The 17263-nt window shown below is 43.0% G+C and overlaps 1 protein-coding gene across 1 annotated transcript in view; it reads right to left on the bottom strand.

Moving 5' to 3' along the window:
- Window positions 1–17263, bottom strand: part of RBMS3 (RNA binding motif, single stranded interacting protein 3) — a gene marked incomplete at its 5' end in the record, with an annotated part of 435264 nt that overhangs the window by 198773 nt on the left and 219228 nt on the right. The window contains one exon of the mRNA XM_015418391.1: window positions 6686–6843. Within this exon, the coding sequence (XP_015273877.1) occupies window positions 6686–6843 (158 nt within the window). The remainder of the gene's footprint in view (window positions 1–6685; window positions 6844–17263) is intronic.

Raw genomic sequence — 17263 nt, 5'->3', positions numbered from 1 at the left:
TGCATTAGAAAGAAGAAAGACTACTGTAAGGTATTCTATATGGTGCTGCCCTTGAAGACAACTAGGAAACTACAGTCACTGCAAAATACAGCAGCTTGATTGTGATTGGGGGTTGTCAGGGGCATATCACTCTCATTTTACGTTAGTTGCTAATGTTTCCAGATCCAATACAAGGTGCAGGCACTTCCCTTCAAAGCTTTTCGTGATTTGGAACCCAATACTCTAAAGGACTGCTTCTCCCATTATGAGCCCAGCAGCATCTACCAACAGCCCCACCCCACTCAAGGGTTCAATTAACGCTGCATATTCACAGGCTGCCTCCCTGGCTATCCTGATCTTCTGGAATAGTTTGCCAGTGAAAGTTATGCCTGTGTCCAGTTCTGCTGCAATTCCAGGAGGACCGTAAGACCCAAACTGTTTCAGAGGAAATTTGGAGTCCCGATACTGGAGACGCTGTGGAAGTCATTAACTGTGGAATTTTTTAAAGGTACAAAAGCATTGTTGGTGTAGAATGTTGTAGTGGCTTTGTTGAGAACTTCTTGTTTTTATTGTTATACCCATGGATGATCTAATTAGTTTGTTACCTGCCGCGAGTCCCAGTTCTCTGGGGAAAAGCAAGTCTGTAAATATTTTAAATGAATTAGAGTAACTGTGTGGGTTAGAAGATCTAAATGGCTATTTACGTAGTTTGAGAAATGCTACTTGGAGCAAGCAATATTTCCCCCAGTTTAAACAGGGAAGAAAGTATTTACAAATGTACAAGTGTTTGTGCATCAATTCAGTACCTTTATTAAAAAAAAATGTAAAAATCTTCCAATATCCAGTTTGTATGGAGTCACAAACCGTTGCATGGATATCCATAGATATATGAGGTCAGTGTGCTGGAAGACAGAAATGTCCACTGAACTAAAGAAATAAATTGTGCTTATCCATAATTGTCCCCCAAAACATTTTACGTTAGGGACATGTAGTTGGTAGGGATCTGCATTTGTTCAAGAAAATGCCAACAAACTGTTCATAATGTTTTCCAAAGAACTTCACAAAACTACGATGTGAGGTTTGCACTGGACAAGCTAACGTACTTAAAAAGCTAGAAATCTAATAAAAATGTAGAGTAGATTTAGCATCAATCTCAACCTCTGTACTAAGTTAGTGCCTGAATACTGCGGTCAGGTGGCTGCGAGATGGTAAGATAAATTCTGACAGATGGAAGTGATACTGGTCAGAAAAACATCAGTTCTTCAAGGAGTTTTTGGTGGGATTCAACTTTGCCTGAAAGATCACAGTAGAGTTTAAGGTTTGGAGTGGACCCTAATCTCTTGTCAGAGAAGTAGATTTTGTGGTGACCATTGTTTTCCCAACTACACTGAGCCCAAAGACGTTCTCACTGTTTACAGTCTGCTGATCTGGCCATGGTAATCCATGCTGCATTAGAAAGAAGAAAGACTACTGTAAGGTATTCTATATGGTGCTGCCCTTGAAGACAACTAGGAAACTACAGTCACTGCAAAATACAGCAGCTTGATTGTGACTGGGGGTTGGCAGGGGCATATCACTCTCATTTTACGTTAGTTGCTAATGTTTCCAGATCCAATACAAGATGCAGGCACTTCCCTTTAAAGCTTTTCATGATTTGGAACCCAATACTCTAACTGCTTCTCCCATTATGACTGCTTCTCCCATTAGGACTGCTTCTCCCATTATGAGCCCAGCAGCATCTACCAACAGCCCCACCCCACTCAAGGGTTCAATTAACGCTGCATATTCACAGGCTGCCTCCCTGGCTATCCTGATCTTCTGGAATAGTTTGCCAGTGAAAGTTATGCCTGTGTCCAGTTCTGCTGCAATTCCAGGAGGACCGTAAGACCCAAACTGTTTCAGAGGAAATTTGGAGTCCCGATACTGGAGACGCTGTGGAAGTCATTAACTGTGGAATTTTTTAAAGGTACAAAAGCATTGTTGGTGTAGAATGTTGTAGTGGCTTTGTTGAGAACTTCTTGTTTTTATTGTTATACCCATGGATGATCTAATTAGTTTGTTACCTGCCGCGAGTCCCAGTTCTCTGGGGAAAAGCAAGTCTGTAAATATTTTAAATGAATTAGAGTAACTGTGTGGGTTAGAAGATCTAAATGGCTATTTACGTAGTTTGAGAAATGCTACTTGGAGCAAGCAATATTTCCCCCAGTTTAAACAGGGAAGAAAGTATTTACAAATGTACAAGTGTTTGTGCATCAATTCAGTACCTTTATTAAAAAAAAAATTAAAAATCTTCCAATATCCAGTTTGTATGGAGTCACAAACCGTTGCATGGATATCCATAGATATATGAGGTCAGTGTGCTGGAAGACAGAAATGTCCACTGAACTAAAGAAATAAATTGTGCTTATCCATAATTGTCCCCCAAAACATTTTACGTTAGGGACATGTAGTTGGTAGGGATCTGCATTTGTTCAAGAAATAAACAAAATACACCAATTGGAATCCAGCAACCAAGGGTATACAGTGATATAAGACACACACACATAACACCTCAGATCCAGGGCAGTTTCTTGCAGCTTAACACGTATGCAGTACAATCAGCACAAGAGATGCAAAGGTTAAAGCAGAATAAAAGATGATGTCAGAGATCAGTGATGGAGATGTTCTGACATTCATTGGCACATTATAATGTTCCTTAAAAACAGTGATGCGACTCATATTATATTCGGCATGGCAGGGGGGAAAAGGTGGACAACTGATTCCTATGTAAAGACTATGTATGGGCTGGGACCCTAGATTTGAGCCCCTCCCACAGGCAAAGGGATGAAGGGAGTCTAACCCCCTTCAGCCCTTTGTTATCTGGCAGTCCATTTTTCTCAGCATTTTTTCCCTCGCAGCCTAGTTCACATCCATTATCAGAGCCTTACTGGGATAAAAATGCTTCAGAAAATAGAGTACAGTGACAGAAGAAGGGGGTGGTGGTGGAAATGGTTGCTTTGGAGGATGGACTCTATAATTCGATTTATATCCTGCCCTCCCCTAAGGCTCAGGGCAGCTAACAATTCGAGCAAAAGCCATAATTAAAACAAGATAAAAACATAACAATAGTACAACTAAGTGCTGGTGCTCTGATGTTCCCAGTTCCAAGATGGGTTCCGGTAGGGTGGATCCGGACCAACGACGTAAGTTCCAAAGTGGCAGATAGCCAGTCTTCTTCCCAGGGCCCGCTTGGTAACTATGCCAATTTTCGGCGACGGTGCATTGATGGAACAGTAGCGGCGGCGGGTCATACTTGAAAGCCTGGCAGAAGAGCTCCGTCTTGCAGGCTCTGCGGAACTGCACAAGATCCTGTAGGGCCTGGATCACCTTCGGGAGCTCATCCCATCAGGTAGGAGCTGCCACCGAAACGGCCCTGGCCCTAGTCTCAGCGAATTTGACGTCCCTGAGGCCTGGGGTAGTCAAAAGATGTTGGCCCCCTGACTATGGCATGATAAGTTGCTGAGGTCCCTCCCCCAAACCTCATGCTTCCCAGGCTCCACCCCAAAACCTCCAGAAATTTCCCAACCTGGCACTGGCAGCCCTACATATCATTCATGTAAACAACCATGGCATAATGCACAACCCCAACCTGAAAAAGGAGCTAAATTAAAGAGGAAGCAGGCTTACATGGGCTGCTATTTTCAAGATATTTTATCTCTGCACTGTCCATATGGCCCTTACTGAAGTTGGGCCTGCTCTTCCTCTTCTGAGACCACTTCTAGTTTAGAAAGCATACCAGAAGAGAACTGAGGGATATCCTCAGGTGACTGATGAAACTGATCCTTCTCCTAGCTGCCTGATGTTCTTGTATATGCAAAGGCTGTGCAGGAGCCTGTATAAGAAAGTCACACCTTCCTGGATAAACCCCAACATTTCATCATTATTCTCTATGTGAACACAGTTTATGCTACTGGTGCTTGTGAAAGTCTGCCCCTTATCGCCTCTCCTCCCCTCCCCCCCCTCAATTTTGGTTAAATGCATTCCTGTGGCAAAACCAGGCTTTCAAATGCAAGTTAATGTTCCAGAGATCCTTATCTCCCTTTAGCAAATTTATAATAAGGCAATTTAATGAGTTCAGTAAAAGGAGGCAATAGCAATAGTGCCTCATCCTTCATTCTGCTTTTTGCCATTTGAATGCAGACTGTGTTATTTTAACATTTTCTTGAGAGCAGTGTTCTTTTGTATCAAGGACAAAAGGTGAAATTGCAATGCCTATTAATTTATGTCACCTTATTAGCATGGGGGAAACCCATATTACTCATAATCAACTGAGATATGCTGTACCGTTTAAAAAAAAAGTTATGTATGAAATAGCTGTCATCATTTTACTTGTTCATCAGATGTTCCCTGCCATGTGAGGTTCTTTAATGCCAGGTGATTTTTGCTTTCCTGACAACAAAACCACAGTTCACGTAAGGCATTATCGTGATTGACAATTCTCCTGTTTTTCATTTTCAATCTACTCAGCTTGCCGCTTAACAGACATTCTTCCTATACCTTAAGATAGCAGGGGAAAGGGGGGAAAAAACTATGAAGTGAAATGAAAAATGTATTTCCATTTCTAAAAAAGATAAAGTGCCAGAATTTTGAACACAGATGTGCCCTTCCTACCTGTCTGGGACCTGCATTGTGAAACAAACATTTTATACCCTGCCTTGATATGCAACAGAATAGGCATCATTTACATATGACACAGAAAGAAGCCTGTACTTGGGGGTTTCATTTGGGATTCAAGGCACTCTATGGGTGTTTCTGGAGGGTAGGTGGCATGGTACAGCCCACTCTCATCAGATCTCAAAAGTTAAGCGGGGTCAGTACTTGAATGGCAATGGCCATTCTCTGCTTCTCACTTGCCTTGAAAGCACCTTGCTGTAAATCAATTGTAACTTGGCAGCACTTTTACAGACATATGTATGGATGCTTCCAACTTCATGACAACTCTGGTTTGATTCAGAGGGTCAGGTTTCATCAAGTTTTTTCCCCATGCTCGGGAAAAACCTGCAATCATTCTTTCTTCCATCGGTATTAACAAAAACTGCTGTTAAAAAGTGTTCCAAAGAAGTGACCCAAAGAACAGCAGAAGCAATTCCTTTGCTGTGACCCTGTAAATGTATTTTCACACATGGATACTAGAGAGTGTCTTTCAGGCTCTTGTGTGCATGTCAAGCAGGACAGAAGATGGGAGATAAACATTTTTACATTAATCATTCTAGCCCATCTAAATTTTACATTCAACCCGTAGTACTTCAGCAGCCTGAACAATCTAGACTAACTTGAGCTCATCAGAGCTTGGAAGGTAAGCAGGGTCAACCATGGGTATTGTTTGGCTGGGAGTCCATCAAGGAAGACAGGGGTTGCTACACAAAGGAAAGCAATGGCAAAACACCTCTGCTCATCTCTTGCCTTGATAAACCCATGAGGGGTGGCCATAAATTAGCTGCAACTTAATGGCACTTCGATAGCACTGTATTTCGCAGTGCTTCAGAAGGGATGTATTGGGATGTGAAAACCGCTAGCTGAGCCAAGTGGCAACGATAACAGCCCTGCTGCTGTTCTCGCCAGTGCAGCCTGGGTTCCAGCCAAGTAGACCCTGAGCATGCATGGCTAGCACTACAGTGGCTACTGCTCCTGGCTGCCAGTAGCCTTTCAGGTCAGCAGTCTACCAGGAACATTGCCAGTAGATTAAAGGTCTGATCCACGCATGCTCATACTTCACTGACAATAATGACAGTACACAACAGGTGCAGAAAATGGGGGGGGGAAGGGAAGCGAAGGGATATTTTCCATGTGGATATAACTGTCAGTCAGGGGCTTTGGCTTCTGAAATGGAATCTGGGCACTGACATCAGCAACTTCGTCTTATCTTAAAACCTGTAGGGGAGCCTTTTGTATATCAAGCTGTCAAACTATTTGGCTACATCAACCAAAGTGGAGAATATGCTGTATTCCCCGATGGAGCATAACCCTGTAACACGTACCACATGATTTGAGCATATTATCATGGGTGAACCAATCAAACCTGCTTGTGTATTAAATCCAAGCTACTTAAAGAAGCTTTTCCTGGCACTTCATACATCGGAACATCTGGCAACTGATGTGGAATTTTAGTGTATCCCTGCAGAACATAACCAGTTTTTTTTTCTGGGAAACATACTAGCAAGGACTGAATAACTCCCCTTCTTCAGCAAAAGATATCCTAGCAGCAGTGCTGATGCTTCATTTCACTGGTTCTTGCTCTCATTTCTGGCACTGAATGTATTACAGAGATCTCATGTTTCAGAACTACTCAGTATTCACTCCTCTCTTCTCTTATTCCCAACAGCGAATTAAGAAATAGAGAGCATAATCATATATACGTTTTTCGGTAGAGGGACGTTCACTCATATTAAATTTGAAACTGAACTGCTACCTCATTATCCCTGATTATTTTGCTGTCATCTTCCTAAATAAAATGAACTATGTTTTCAACCACAGCTTCTTCATCATCCTGTAAAACATACACCCACACAATCTGATAAAGCTGCCTTCTCCTTGAACAATCTACAAATCCCACAACTACAAGACTTCAGATCAACAGCAGTGACCAGTTTGTGTGGAGGAAAAAGGCTCAGTGGCTGCAACACAGAGAGAAACCCACTATGTAAGTCAAGAGGGCTAGGATTTTCACCTGGCAAAGCCGACTCCTCTACTGACGCCATTCGCATCTCTCAATATCCTGGTGGAAATGACATGTCCGAAGGGTTTCAGCATATTCTCCAGCTCCTGCTCGTCCATGGAAATGGGTAAATTTGAGATGTAAAGGTTTGTGGGGTCTTGCTCTTGTTGCTAAAATAAAAGAAACATTCTCATTAGAGTCGGCTCTAACAGAACAATGCTACCAACCTTTGGCTCCAATTATAGCACAGTAAACAGAAAATATAAAGCAAGCGTAACTCTTGGGGTGGGGGGTCAGGTTGCATCAACATTATCCTTGTTTACGTGCTGGATAGATTGACGCCAATAGTCTTAAGAATAAAGGCCATGGCATATTACAGAGTTAAATACTTAATCCTACCAAAAACATGGTTAACTTCATATTGAACTGTGGTCTGTGGTCCACAACTCTAGAGATACGTTGTGAGTTTCATTTTAAGCAATTTGTTCTTTCCTTTTGCAAATGGTACTATGGAGGTCAGCAAAGAGAAGAAGAAGCTTCTGAGCAGGAAGTTCCTAGGGGAGGTTACCGTGTGCAAACACTGCAGAGGTACATCCAGGGGTGACAACCTCCAGGTGGTAACCAAAGATCTCCTGGGATTACAACTGATCTCCAAGTGACAGAAATCCACCTCCAAAATCTCTAGGGATTTCCCTAGGCAACCCTAGTTATATCCCATCCCCCCCCCCTAAAAACTTTCTTAAAAAGTGACTTAAGATCACTTTGGTACATTTGGAGAGGAGCTACTGAAAAGGTTAAAAACATACAACTTTGGTGCGCCATGCACATGAAGGGATGACACATGGGTATGTGCCTCCAGCTCATTGTATTATATTCCACACACACACACAAATCCTTACTCAAGAACATTACATTGAATTTAGAGTCAGGCGGGTTGCCGCATTGGTATGAAGCAGCAGAATAAAGCTTAAGTCCAGTAGCACCTTTAAGACCAACAAAGTTTTAAGTCTGGGTATGAGCTTTCATGTGCATGCATATATTTGATGAAGTGTGCATGCACACAAAAGCTTATACCTAGAATTCAACTTTGTTGGACTTAAAGGTGCCACACTGGACTCAAACTTCGTTCATTAAACTGAATTGTGGGTATGTGCAAACATTTCTGTTAAAGTCAGTTCTCAGTAGTAAAATAACCCAAAAAGAGTTATTAAAGCAGGCAAAAGCTGATTATAAAGTTACATGTAATCTTGTGTGTTGTTCGCTGATAAAGTAAAGCAGAATCCTCAGAGTACATTTATTTTGTGACTAGCTCAAAGACTAAGATAGTGAAAATATGAAGGCTCACTCTGCTTTCCAGATGAGTTTTTACAGATAATTGTTGACCCTTGATGGCACAGTCCAGCAGATATGTGGATCTCAGGCCGCTCGTGGCCTTAAAGGTCAGTACCAAAACATTGAACCTTGACCCCGTACTCCACTGGGAGCCAATGCAGCTGGTGCAGCACAGGTTGAATATGTGCAGTCCATGGTGTTCCTGTCAGGACCTGCACTGCCACATTCTGGACCACTTGGAGTTTCCAGATTAGTCTCAAGAGCAGGCCAGTGTAAAGCAAGTTACAGTAATCTAATATGGAGGTGACCGTTGCATGTATTATTGTGGCTAGATCAGGTATCCAGGACCATGGCCAAACACTTGAAGACTTGTGCTGGTATTAAAGGTGTGCCATCAAGAGTGGGAAGTTGGGACCTGAATCCTGAATCCCCCCCCCCCATTCAGCCACAGAACCTCCATTTTGGTTGGATTCGGTTTCAGCCGACTCTTCCTCAACCATTAGGGTTGCCAAATACACTCACCCCTCGGAGCGGGGGATCTTCGTTGGTGTCCGGGAGTGCGGCCGGGCGCGTGCGCATGTGCGCAAAGTGCACGCGCACCGGCAGGACGTCACCAGAAGTGACGTCCGACGTTGCTGATGTTAGGGACCCTCCAGACCCTTGGCCAGATTTTGTGATGTAGTGTCCAGGCGGCCCCCTTCAGCAGATACAGAGTTGAAACAAATCTTGAATTAATCATATTCACTTGAAATATCTGGATCCTTCTTTTCCGGCCCTCAACCCCAACCCCCCCCCCCCCCCATCCAGCCACAGAACCTCCATCTTGGTTGGATTTGGATTCAGCCGACTCTTCCTCAACCATCCCACCACGGCCTCCAGACCCTTGGCCAGATTTTGTGATGCAGTGTCCAGGCGGCCCCCTTCAGCAGACACAGAGTTGAAACAAATCTTAAATTAATCATATTCACTTGAAATATCTGGCTCCTTCTTTTCCACTATTACAATTCAAAGCAGCTCACATCATAAATCATAAAAAACAAACCCACAAGCACTAATAAATTAATGGATCTATAGCAAAAATCAAACCCTAAATGAAACACTAAAATAGAAGCAGAGACACAGCAAACAAGTTTATCCTGTTAGGAAGACCTCAAGCAAAAAGCTCTGGAGAATAAAACAGATGGACACCTATATGACAACAATGTCTCAGATATCTTCAGGAGAGTGTTCCAAAAATATGATTACACAGAGTCAAGCCCCTCAGCTGCATCACCACCTATGCCAGCTCCAAAGGCAGGAAGACCCATAGTGGGTGCTCCAATGATGAGCTGGGAAAGTTAACATATAAAATACCCTGGGCCAAGACACAGGTCAACAGAAGTCCAGCAAAAACCTAGGTTAACTTTAGATCTCTTGCCCTTGATTTACCCAGACTAAAATGCCATTCTTTTTATCCCATTATTCTCTAGCCTCCATTTTAGAGGTACTAAGACACTTGCAGTTTATTCCACTTTTCTGAATTTAAATGTGAATGAAAAGCCGGGATTGCTGCATTGCTTAACATATAGAAAAAGAACAGTGAGCCAAAGACAAAAATGAAGCAAAGAAAACCGAAAAGATATTAGATCCAGGTTTTAAGACATGTCGCAAGACTTCTCAAAACAATTTATTTCACCAATTTTTATCTTGTGCAGTTCTGATGTTGCAGCTGATTCCCTTATCCTGCCCCACCTCCCCATTTTCATTTTATTTCTTTCAGTGAAGAGGAATTTTAAGCAGTCATTGCTACTAAATGTAGTGAGCATTCTGAGTGCAAGAGCTAACAGGAGGAAAGGAATTATTAGAGAAGTTAATCAGTGCAAAAAGGCTTCCTAGTTCTGCAATTCCATTATTCTGTTATGCAAATCTAAATGCTTTGATTAGTTAGCAGATTGGATTAATCAACCACTCAAAGCACAAAGATTGACATTTTCCACAGCCTCACAGAAATCACCTGACACAAATAACAGTGGGAAACAGGTGCCAACAACCAGATCACTAAAATAAATATATGCTTATGTATACATTGCTCATAGTACAGTTTCTCTATATTATATTTACAATTCCATTACAGAGATTTTGTTTTGGAATTACTGGCAAAAAATTTAATTGCAAACATACTTTATACATTAAAATTAACTTTTTTTAACAAATAGCAGGAATCCCTATTTGTTGCAGATTAAAAACAATGGTTTGAAACATCCATCTGTATTTCCAGAAACTATTGAAAGTTGATTTTCCATGTCACATAATTGGAGTTTGTAAACATAACCCACCTGCTGCTTTTACCACATTGTAAAACGGCAAAACAAACTACATTTGACTTAAATTTTGAAGAGGACTACAGTGTCCAAGTTATATGTCAGGTTTTCTTATTCCTGGAGTAGGTCTTTTGGTTATTTATATAAAATACTTAAATTATATTCTAAATCCCACATCACAATTTGAGCACACTGTGGATGAATAAAATGAACCCATGGATATATTCATGCATTCAATTCATCCTACTTGGTTCATGGGAAGGAAACTTTGTCTGACTTCATACTTCAGAACATCTGGGATTACAGTGGAATTACAGTCATGGTCGAAATAAGACACCAGGCAATAGGCCAGTGACCCATATCCATTAGAAAAGTGGAGGAGTTCTCTTGAACTGGCTTGTGTGAGTACTATTTCTTACTGAAGAGCTGATGAGTAACAATGCATGAATGAACAAATATCATATTTACTCAGATGGAATACAATCCTGAATGTAAGATGTCCCCCCCCCCTTTAAAATGTTGTACATTAAAAAACATTTTCCCCCCTGGACATAACTGTTATGCATATGCAAATGTTAGCTGACCCTCTCTTTTTTATGGCATACCTGGAAAAAAAAAACTGGTCTTTCGTTGGGGTAAAGATTGCATTTATTTGAAGAGCGGGAAAAATCAAGGAGTGTTTCCTTGTTGCTACTGTAGAATACAAACCAGATCTTAAAATACTAGTCAGCCATTGCACTAAGAATGCAAAAGAACAGGTTATATAGGCAACACAGGACTAATTCTTCAATGGTGCCATGATGTGAACTGGTTGCTTTGCCTGTTTCCTTTAATAGGTTCCCTGAAAACTACTCACAATTCCCAGTTCCCAACCTCTGTTCCCAATACCCTGTTCCCAATTCCCAACCCAGAGCATCACGAACTTTATATCATTATGGAATCAATGGCATGGAAAGGATATCAGCCTCTAATGGAGAGTGTTTGGGCTCTACTGTCAGTGTAAGCAGAAGAAAAAGTTCAAATGCATAACTCCGTACAATATAACATAAAATCTCTTTAAACATTGCAAAGTATGCATACAATATCCAAATAAACACAGAATCATTGGGGCAGAAGGACAAGAAAAGCACAAAATACCTGTCTGTTAAATTATATGATCTTCAGGCTGCAGTCACATGCACCAGCTGAAGCAGAGGGGAAGCAAGGCTATTCCCTCCGGAGGAATTTGACCCGCAGTTACAAAATCACACCTCCCTTCATAGCTGCAGGCGCAGCCCATCACAGTGTGATCAGACGCAATTGCAGGTGAGTCTCTCTTATTTTTGGCCATTTCTTTCTGATGCGCATAAATGAGGAATCACACCTCCGCACTGAGGGCCCCCTATGGAGTATACGATGATGCACATACTGCGAAGGGGGGGACGGCACTGAGCCCGGATGGCCTAGTCAGACCGTCCCGACGGCTTGAGAGCGTGCTTGAGTGACCAGACAGGGGAAAGTCTGTCCGTGGCCCATCAGAATCCATTTACTACCGGGCTTTCCCCGGTGTCTTTTAACTCCGTTTCTACGGCGGAGCAGCACGGGTTACCGATGCCTGTGGGATGCTTCCCAGATGTTGCTGTCTGATCATGACCTTTAGATTCATCAGGCATTCTCATCTATGTTGGATCTCAAGGTGCGTGTGATTGCAGCCTTCAGTGTAGTAAAAAGCAATTTAATCTATATTGAATGTTATAAGCCACAGCAACAAATAAGGGTGCTTTACAGATGATGTGTTCATCTTAAACAACAGGCTGACCTTACCAAAATGTGAAAAATCAGCATTCAAAACAATGCTCCCTCTAAGCTGTGGAGTCTTGTGAGCAAAAATTCTACTTTGTGAGCTACTGGCATTAAAGTTGTGAGTGAGTGATTTGGCTAGGGTTGCCAGGCCTAGGTTGGAAAATACTTGGAGACTTTGGGGATGGATCCAGGAGAGGGTGGGGTTTGGGGAGTTGAAAGGCCTAAGCATGGTGCAATGCCATAGAGTCCATAATTCAAAGCAGCCATTTTCTCCAGGAGAACTGATTTCTGTCAGCCTCGATTTGGGTACTGCATAAATTAGTTTGTCCTGGAGCCATCCTTCCTGAGCTAAGACAAAAATGTGAGCCAGAGGCTAAAAAACTGTGAGCTACCTCACACTAACTCAGCTTAAAGGCTCAAATAACTTCAATAGAAATATATTTACTGGGTCATCATGTAATGGGTAGTAGAGTGAATAACATACAACAGCCTCTGTCTTTACTTGGCCACATATACAAAAACATTGCTCCTAGACATCTTTTCCCCTCTTTTGTCATCAAATTGTCCACTTTGTAAACTTCGTCTTAGAGGATGAAATATAAGATCCTGCAAAGGACGGCTCCCCACATGGAATTCTCAGTGGTTCAGACCAACAAACATCAGAGCCAGTGCAGCATACTGGTTAGAGAGTCACACTAGGATATGAGAGACCCATGTTCAAGTCTTGCCAATCCAGTGCTAGCATCTGGCAATAGAGAACAGATAAGGTTCAGCGTGGACGGTCTCCTGTCATAGCAGGATACCTGGGAGTCCTACAAATCCCCAATCTTCCTTGGAAGCTTACTGGGTGACCTTGGGCCAATCACACATTCTCAGCATAATCCATCTCACAAGGGTTTTTATGAAGAGAAAACAGAGAAGGGGAAGATATTATAACCCCCTTTTTATTAGCCTATTAGGGAGAAAAATGCAGTATAAACAAGCCAGCACTCAACCAACCATGGTGATCTATGGACCACTGTGGTTTAGCCTGAAGAACAAAAAATACCATGTGCATGGTTTAATCTAAAATTTTGATACCAGAACATACAGACTTCTCAGTGGTTCAGACCAACAAACATCAGAGCCAGTGCAGCATACAGTCACACTAGGATATGAGAGACCCATGTTCAAGTCTTGCCAATCCAGTGCTAGCATCTGGCAATAGAGAACAGATAAGGTTCAGCGTGGACGGTCTCCTGTCATAGCAGGATACCTGGGAGTCCTACAAATCCCCAATCTTCCTTGGAAGCTTACTGGGTGACCTTGGGCCAATCACACATTCTCAGCATAATCCATCTCACAAGGGTTTTTATGAAGAGAAAACAGAGAAGGGGAAGATATTATAACCCCCTTTTTATTAGCCCATTAGGGAGAAAAATGCAGTATAAACAAACCAGCACTCAACCAACCGTGGTGATCTGCCGACCACTGTGGTTTAGCCTGAAGAACAAAAAATAGAATTTTGATACCAGGACATACAGATCTGAGATAGCTACCTCACACTAACTCAGCTTAAAGGCTCAAATAACTTCAATAGAAATATATTTACTGGGTCATCATGTAATGGGTAGTAGAGTGAATAACATACAACAGCCTCTGTCTTTACTTGGCCACATATACAAAAACATTGCTCCTAGACATCTTTTTCCCTCTTTTGTCATCAAATTGTCCACTTTGTAAACTTCGTCTTAGAGGATGAAATATAAGATCCTGCAAAGGACGGCTCCCCACATGGAATTCTCAGTGGTTCAGACCAACAAACATCAGAGCCAGTGCAGCATACTGGTTAGAGAGTCACACTAGGATATGAGAGACCCATGTTCAAGTCTTTTTATTACTTCCAAGAGCTTGGATTTAGCACTGAAAACAGACTTGGACAATGGGACCATACCTCACATACAACGAAGTGAGGCGCCTGCTCCTACCCCACCTAGCTAGCAGCAGTCGTTCATAACAGAACAATGGTATTTAGTTGAAAAGCCATAGCTGCACATAAGTGCCATATGTGTGTGTGGGTTGTGGAGGGCCCTTTATATGCCTTGCATCTATAGATTTGTAAAAAAAAAAAAACCAACCAAACCTTGTGACATTATTTTGTGTTAAAATGAAGAGGAGGAAGAATCACAGTAGCCGCAGGAAGCAAGAGCAGAGAGGAAAAGGAATATGAGCAAGGAATGGTATGTGGTGGCCACAGGAGGAGTCAGCCAACGAATAGGTTATCCTATACACATTTAAAGTAAAGGTAAAGGTTCCCTTGCTCGAAAGCCAGTCGAATCCGACTCTGGGGTTGCGGTGCTCATCTCCGTTTCAAAGCCGAAGAGCCAGCGCTGTCCGAAGACGTTCCCGTGGTCATGTGGCCGGCATGACTAAACACCAAGGCGCACGGAACCCTGTTACCTTCCCACCGAAGTGGTACCTATTCATCTACTTGCAATTTCTTGCTTTCGAACTGCTAGGTTGGCAGGAGCTGGAACTAGAGACGGGAGCTCACTCCGTCATGCGGCACACTCGGGTCTCGAACTGCTGAACTACCCACCTTCCACAGCCTGCAGTTCAGCGTCTTAACCACTTGAGCCACCGCATTTACCTGTAAATAAACTGTACCAAACAAAATGGAACTTACTTCTAAGTAGGCATGCATCAAATTGTACCATAACAGGCACAATTAACGTAAAGCAGGGGGAGAGAACAGGCAAAGCAACGCGCACTCACACCTCTTACGTCCAGCAATTTCACTCAACCTGTCTAAAGAACAGTAATAATAGTAACGAAAACATTTTCAGTGCACATTCCTGGGAGTAAGGATTGCCAACCTCCTACGGCTGCCAGCCTCCATGTGGAGTCTGGAGATTTTCCAGAATTATGCCGATCTCCAGATGATGGAGATCAGTTCCCCTGGAGAAGATAACTGCTTGGGGGGGTGGATTCTAGGACCCTGCAGAGCTCCCCCCCTCTTCCCAAACCACACCCTCCCCAAGCTCCAACCCCAAATCGCCAGGAATTTCCCAGCCCAAAGCTGGCAATCGTAGACCTTATTCAAATAGAGGCTGGATCCTGGACAGAGGGAAGGGATTGTAATATCATTAAAATGCAGAGGCTACAATTTACTGAAGTACACACGCCTGTTTGATCAAAGAACCTCCACAGTTCAAAGAAGAGAGGCCCCGCCCAGCCCATGCCCTCCTTTAAAATCACAGGTAGGACTATTTTGAATGATCTGACTGTGCCTGTGGGTCTGGGTGTTCGTGGGGGTGTGTGTGAGTAAATGAAAACATGTATATACGAAGGCAGGTGTGCGTGAATCCCATGCCAGGTTAAGGCTGACTGGCTAGAAATACAGTCCAGCAAATTAATGGTATGTTAAAAACAATATTTACATTAACTGCAGCATGAGAGCATTTGGAGCACTTGGCATCAGGCACCTTGCTATGAGAGCTGAGCTTGAGAAGCCGTTAGGAACATTTGTGTCGGGGATACAGCCAGAAATTCTGTTACTGCTGCCAGCGAGGAAGATCTGAGTCAAGCCTCCAGAGCTCTGCCAAGGAACTCTTCTGGGGGCGATCGGACCAATCCAGGCTGAAACACTCCACATGGCTGATGCAAAGATACTCTGAGACATTGAAGAAGGGCCAACGGAGACTAACATCCTGTCATATTGTGTGTTGGAGCATAAGATCAGCTGTTGAATGAAGAGTTATCCACTTCATTTGAGAGCGTTCTTGGAAGTGTTCATTTCCAGCATGTAAACTTATCTAGACCAAGATCACCACGTGCCAGTTACCCCTTAAATGGACTTTCAATCTGCCCTTCTGCGGCACAATCCTCTGCATAGTCTGCTTGCACATAAATGGCCAGCAGGAGTTTCTCTCAGCAGAAGCATGTTGTACAGAAATATGCTCAAGCTGCAGTCCTGTGCACATCTAACAAAAGATCATCACAGGATACAGTGTTCCCTCTAAGCTGAATTAGTGTGAGCTAGCTCACAGTTTTTTAGACTCCGGCTCACACATTTTTGTCTTAGCTCAGGAAGGATGGCTCCAGAGCAAATTAATTTATGCAGCAGCCAGATCACCTGCTCACAACTTTAATGTCAGTGACTCACAAAGTAGAATTTTTGCTCACAAGACTCCACAGCTTAGAGGGAGAATTGCACAGGAACCAACAAAGGAGGATTTCCCAAGCACAGTTTTAGGATATATAAGAACATAAGAAGAGCCCTGCTGGATCAGACCAATAGTCCATCTAGTCCAGCATCCTGTCTTGCACAGTGGCCAACTGGTTCCTCTGGACATAGAGGCTCAGGCCTTCCCATGATGTTGCCTCCTGGCTCTGGGATTCACAGTATTAGTGCTTCTGAATGTGGAAGTTCCCCTCAGTCACCATGGCTAGTAGCCATTGATAGGCCTAGCCTTCATGATTTATCTAATCCTTTTTAAAAGCTGTTTATTCCTGAGCCCATCACTATATCCTCTGGCAGTGAATTCCACAATTTAATCACTCTCTGTGTAAAGTAGTGTTTCTTTTTGTCCATCCTGAACCTACTGCCCATCAGCTTTGTTGAATGCCATTGAGTTCTAGTATTTGGGGAGAGGGAGAAAAAATTCTCTTTGTCAACTCTCTCTACCCTATGCATAATTTTATAAACCTCTATCACGTCCCCCTTTAGTCATCTCTTTTCTAAACTGAAAAGTCCCAGACTCTTCAGCCTTTCCTCATAGGGAAGGTGCTGTAACCAGCTAATCATCTTGGTTGCCCTCCTCTGTACTTTTTCCAGCTCTGCAATGTCCTTTTTGAGATACAGTGACCAGAACCGTACACAGTATTCCAAATGAGGCCACACCATCTATATATATAAAAGAAAGTCCCCTCACCGTAAAATCAATGCCCAGGCCAAACCGCTGGACCTAGAGACACCAAATTTGGGGAGAGCACTCCCACCTAGGCGTAGCAAAAGGGGGGAAATGTGCTCCCCCATTGATTCCTATGTGGCTGCCAGGCGGCTGCCTATCTGCACCTCCCCACTCTCTGATTGGTCAGCTGCAGAGCTCAGTGTTCTGAGGTAAAAAACCCCAACAGTTACAGAGGACTGCTGAGAGCTAATGACAGTTGAGGAAATCAGGAGTGGCCAAGAACC

Source organism: Gekko japonicus, unplaced genomic scaffold, assembly GCF_001447785.1.
Source record: "Gekko japonicus isolate JY-2015 unplaced genomic scaffold, Gekko_japonicus_V1.1 scaffold106, whole genome shotgun sequence".
Lineage (NCBI taxonomy): Eukaryota > Metazoa > Chordata > Lepidosauria > Squamata > Gekkonidae > Gekko > Gekko japonicus.
Note: the sequence above shows the minus strand (reverse complement) of the source record. Positions and strands in the feature narration are given on the sequence as shown.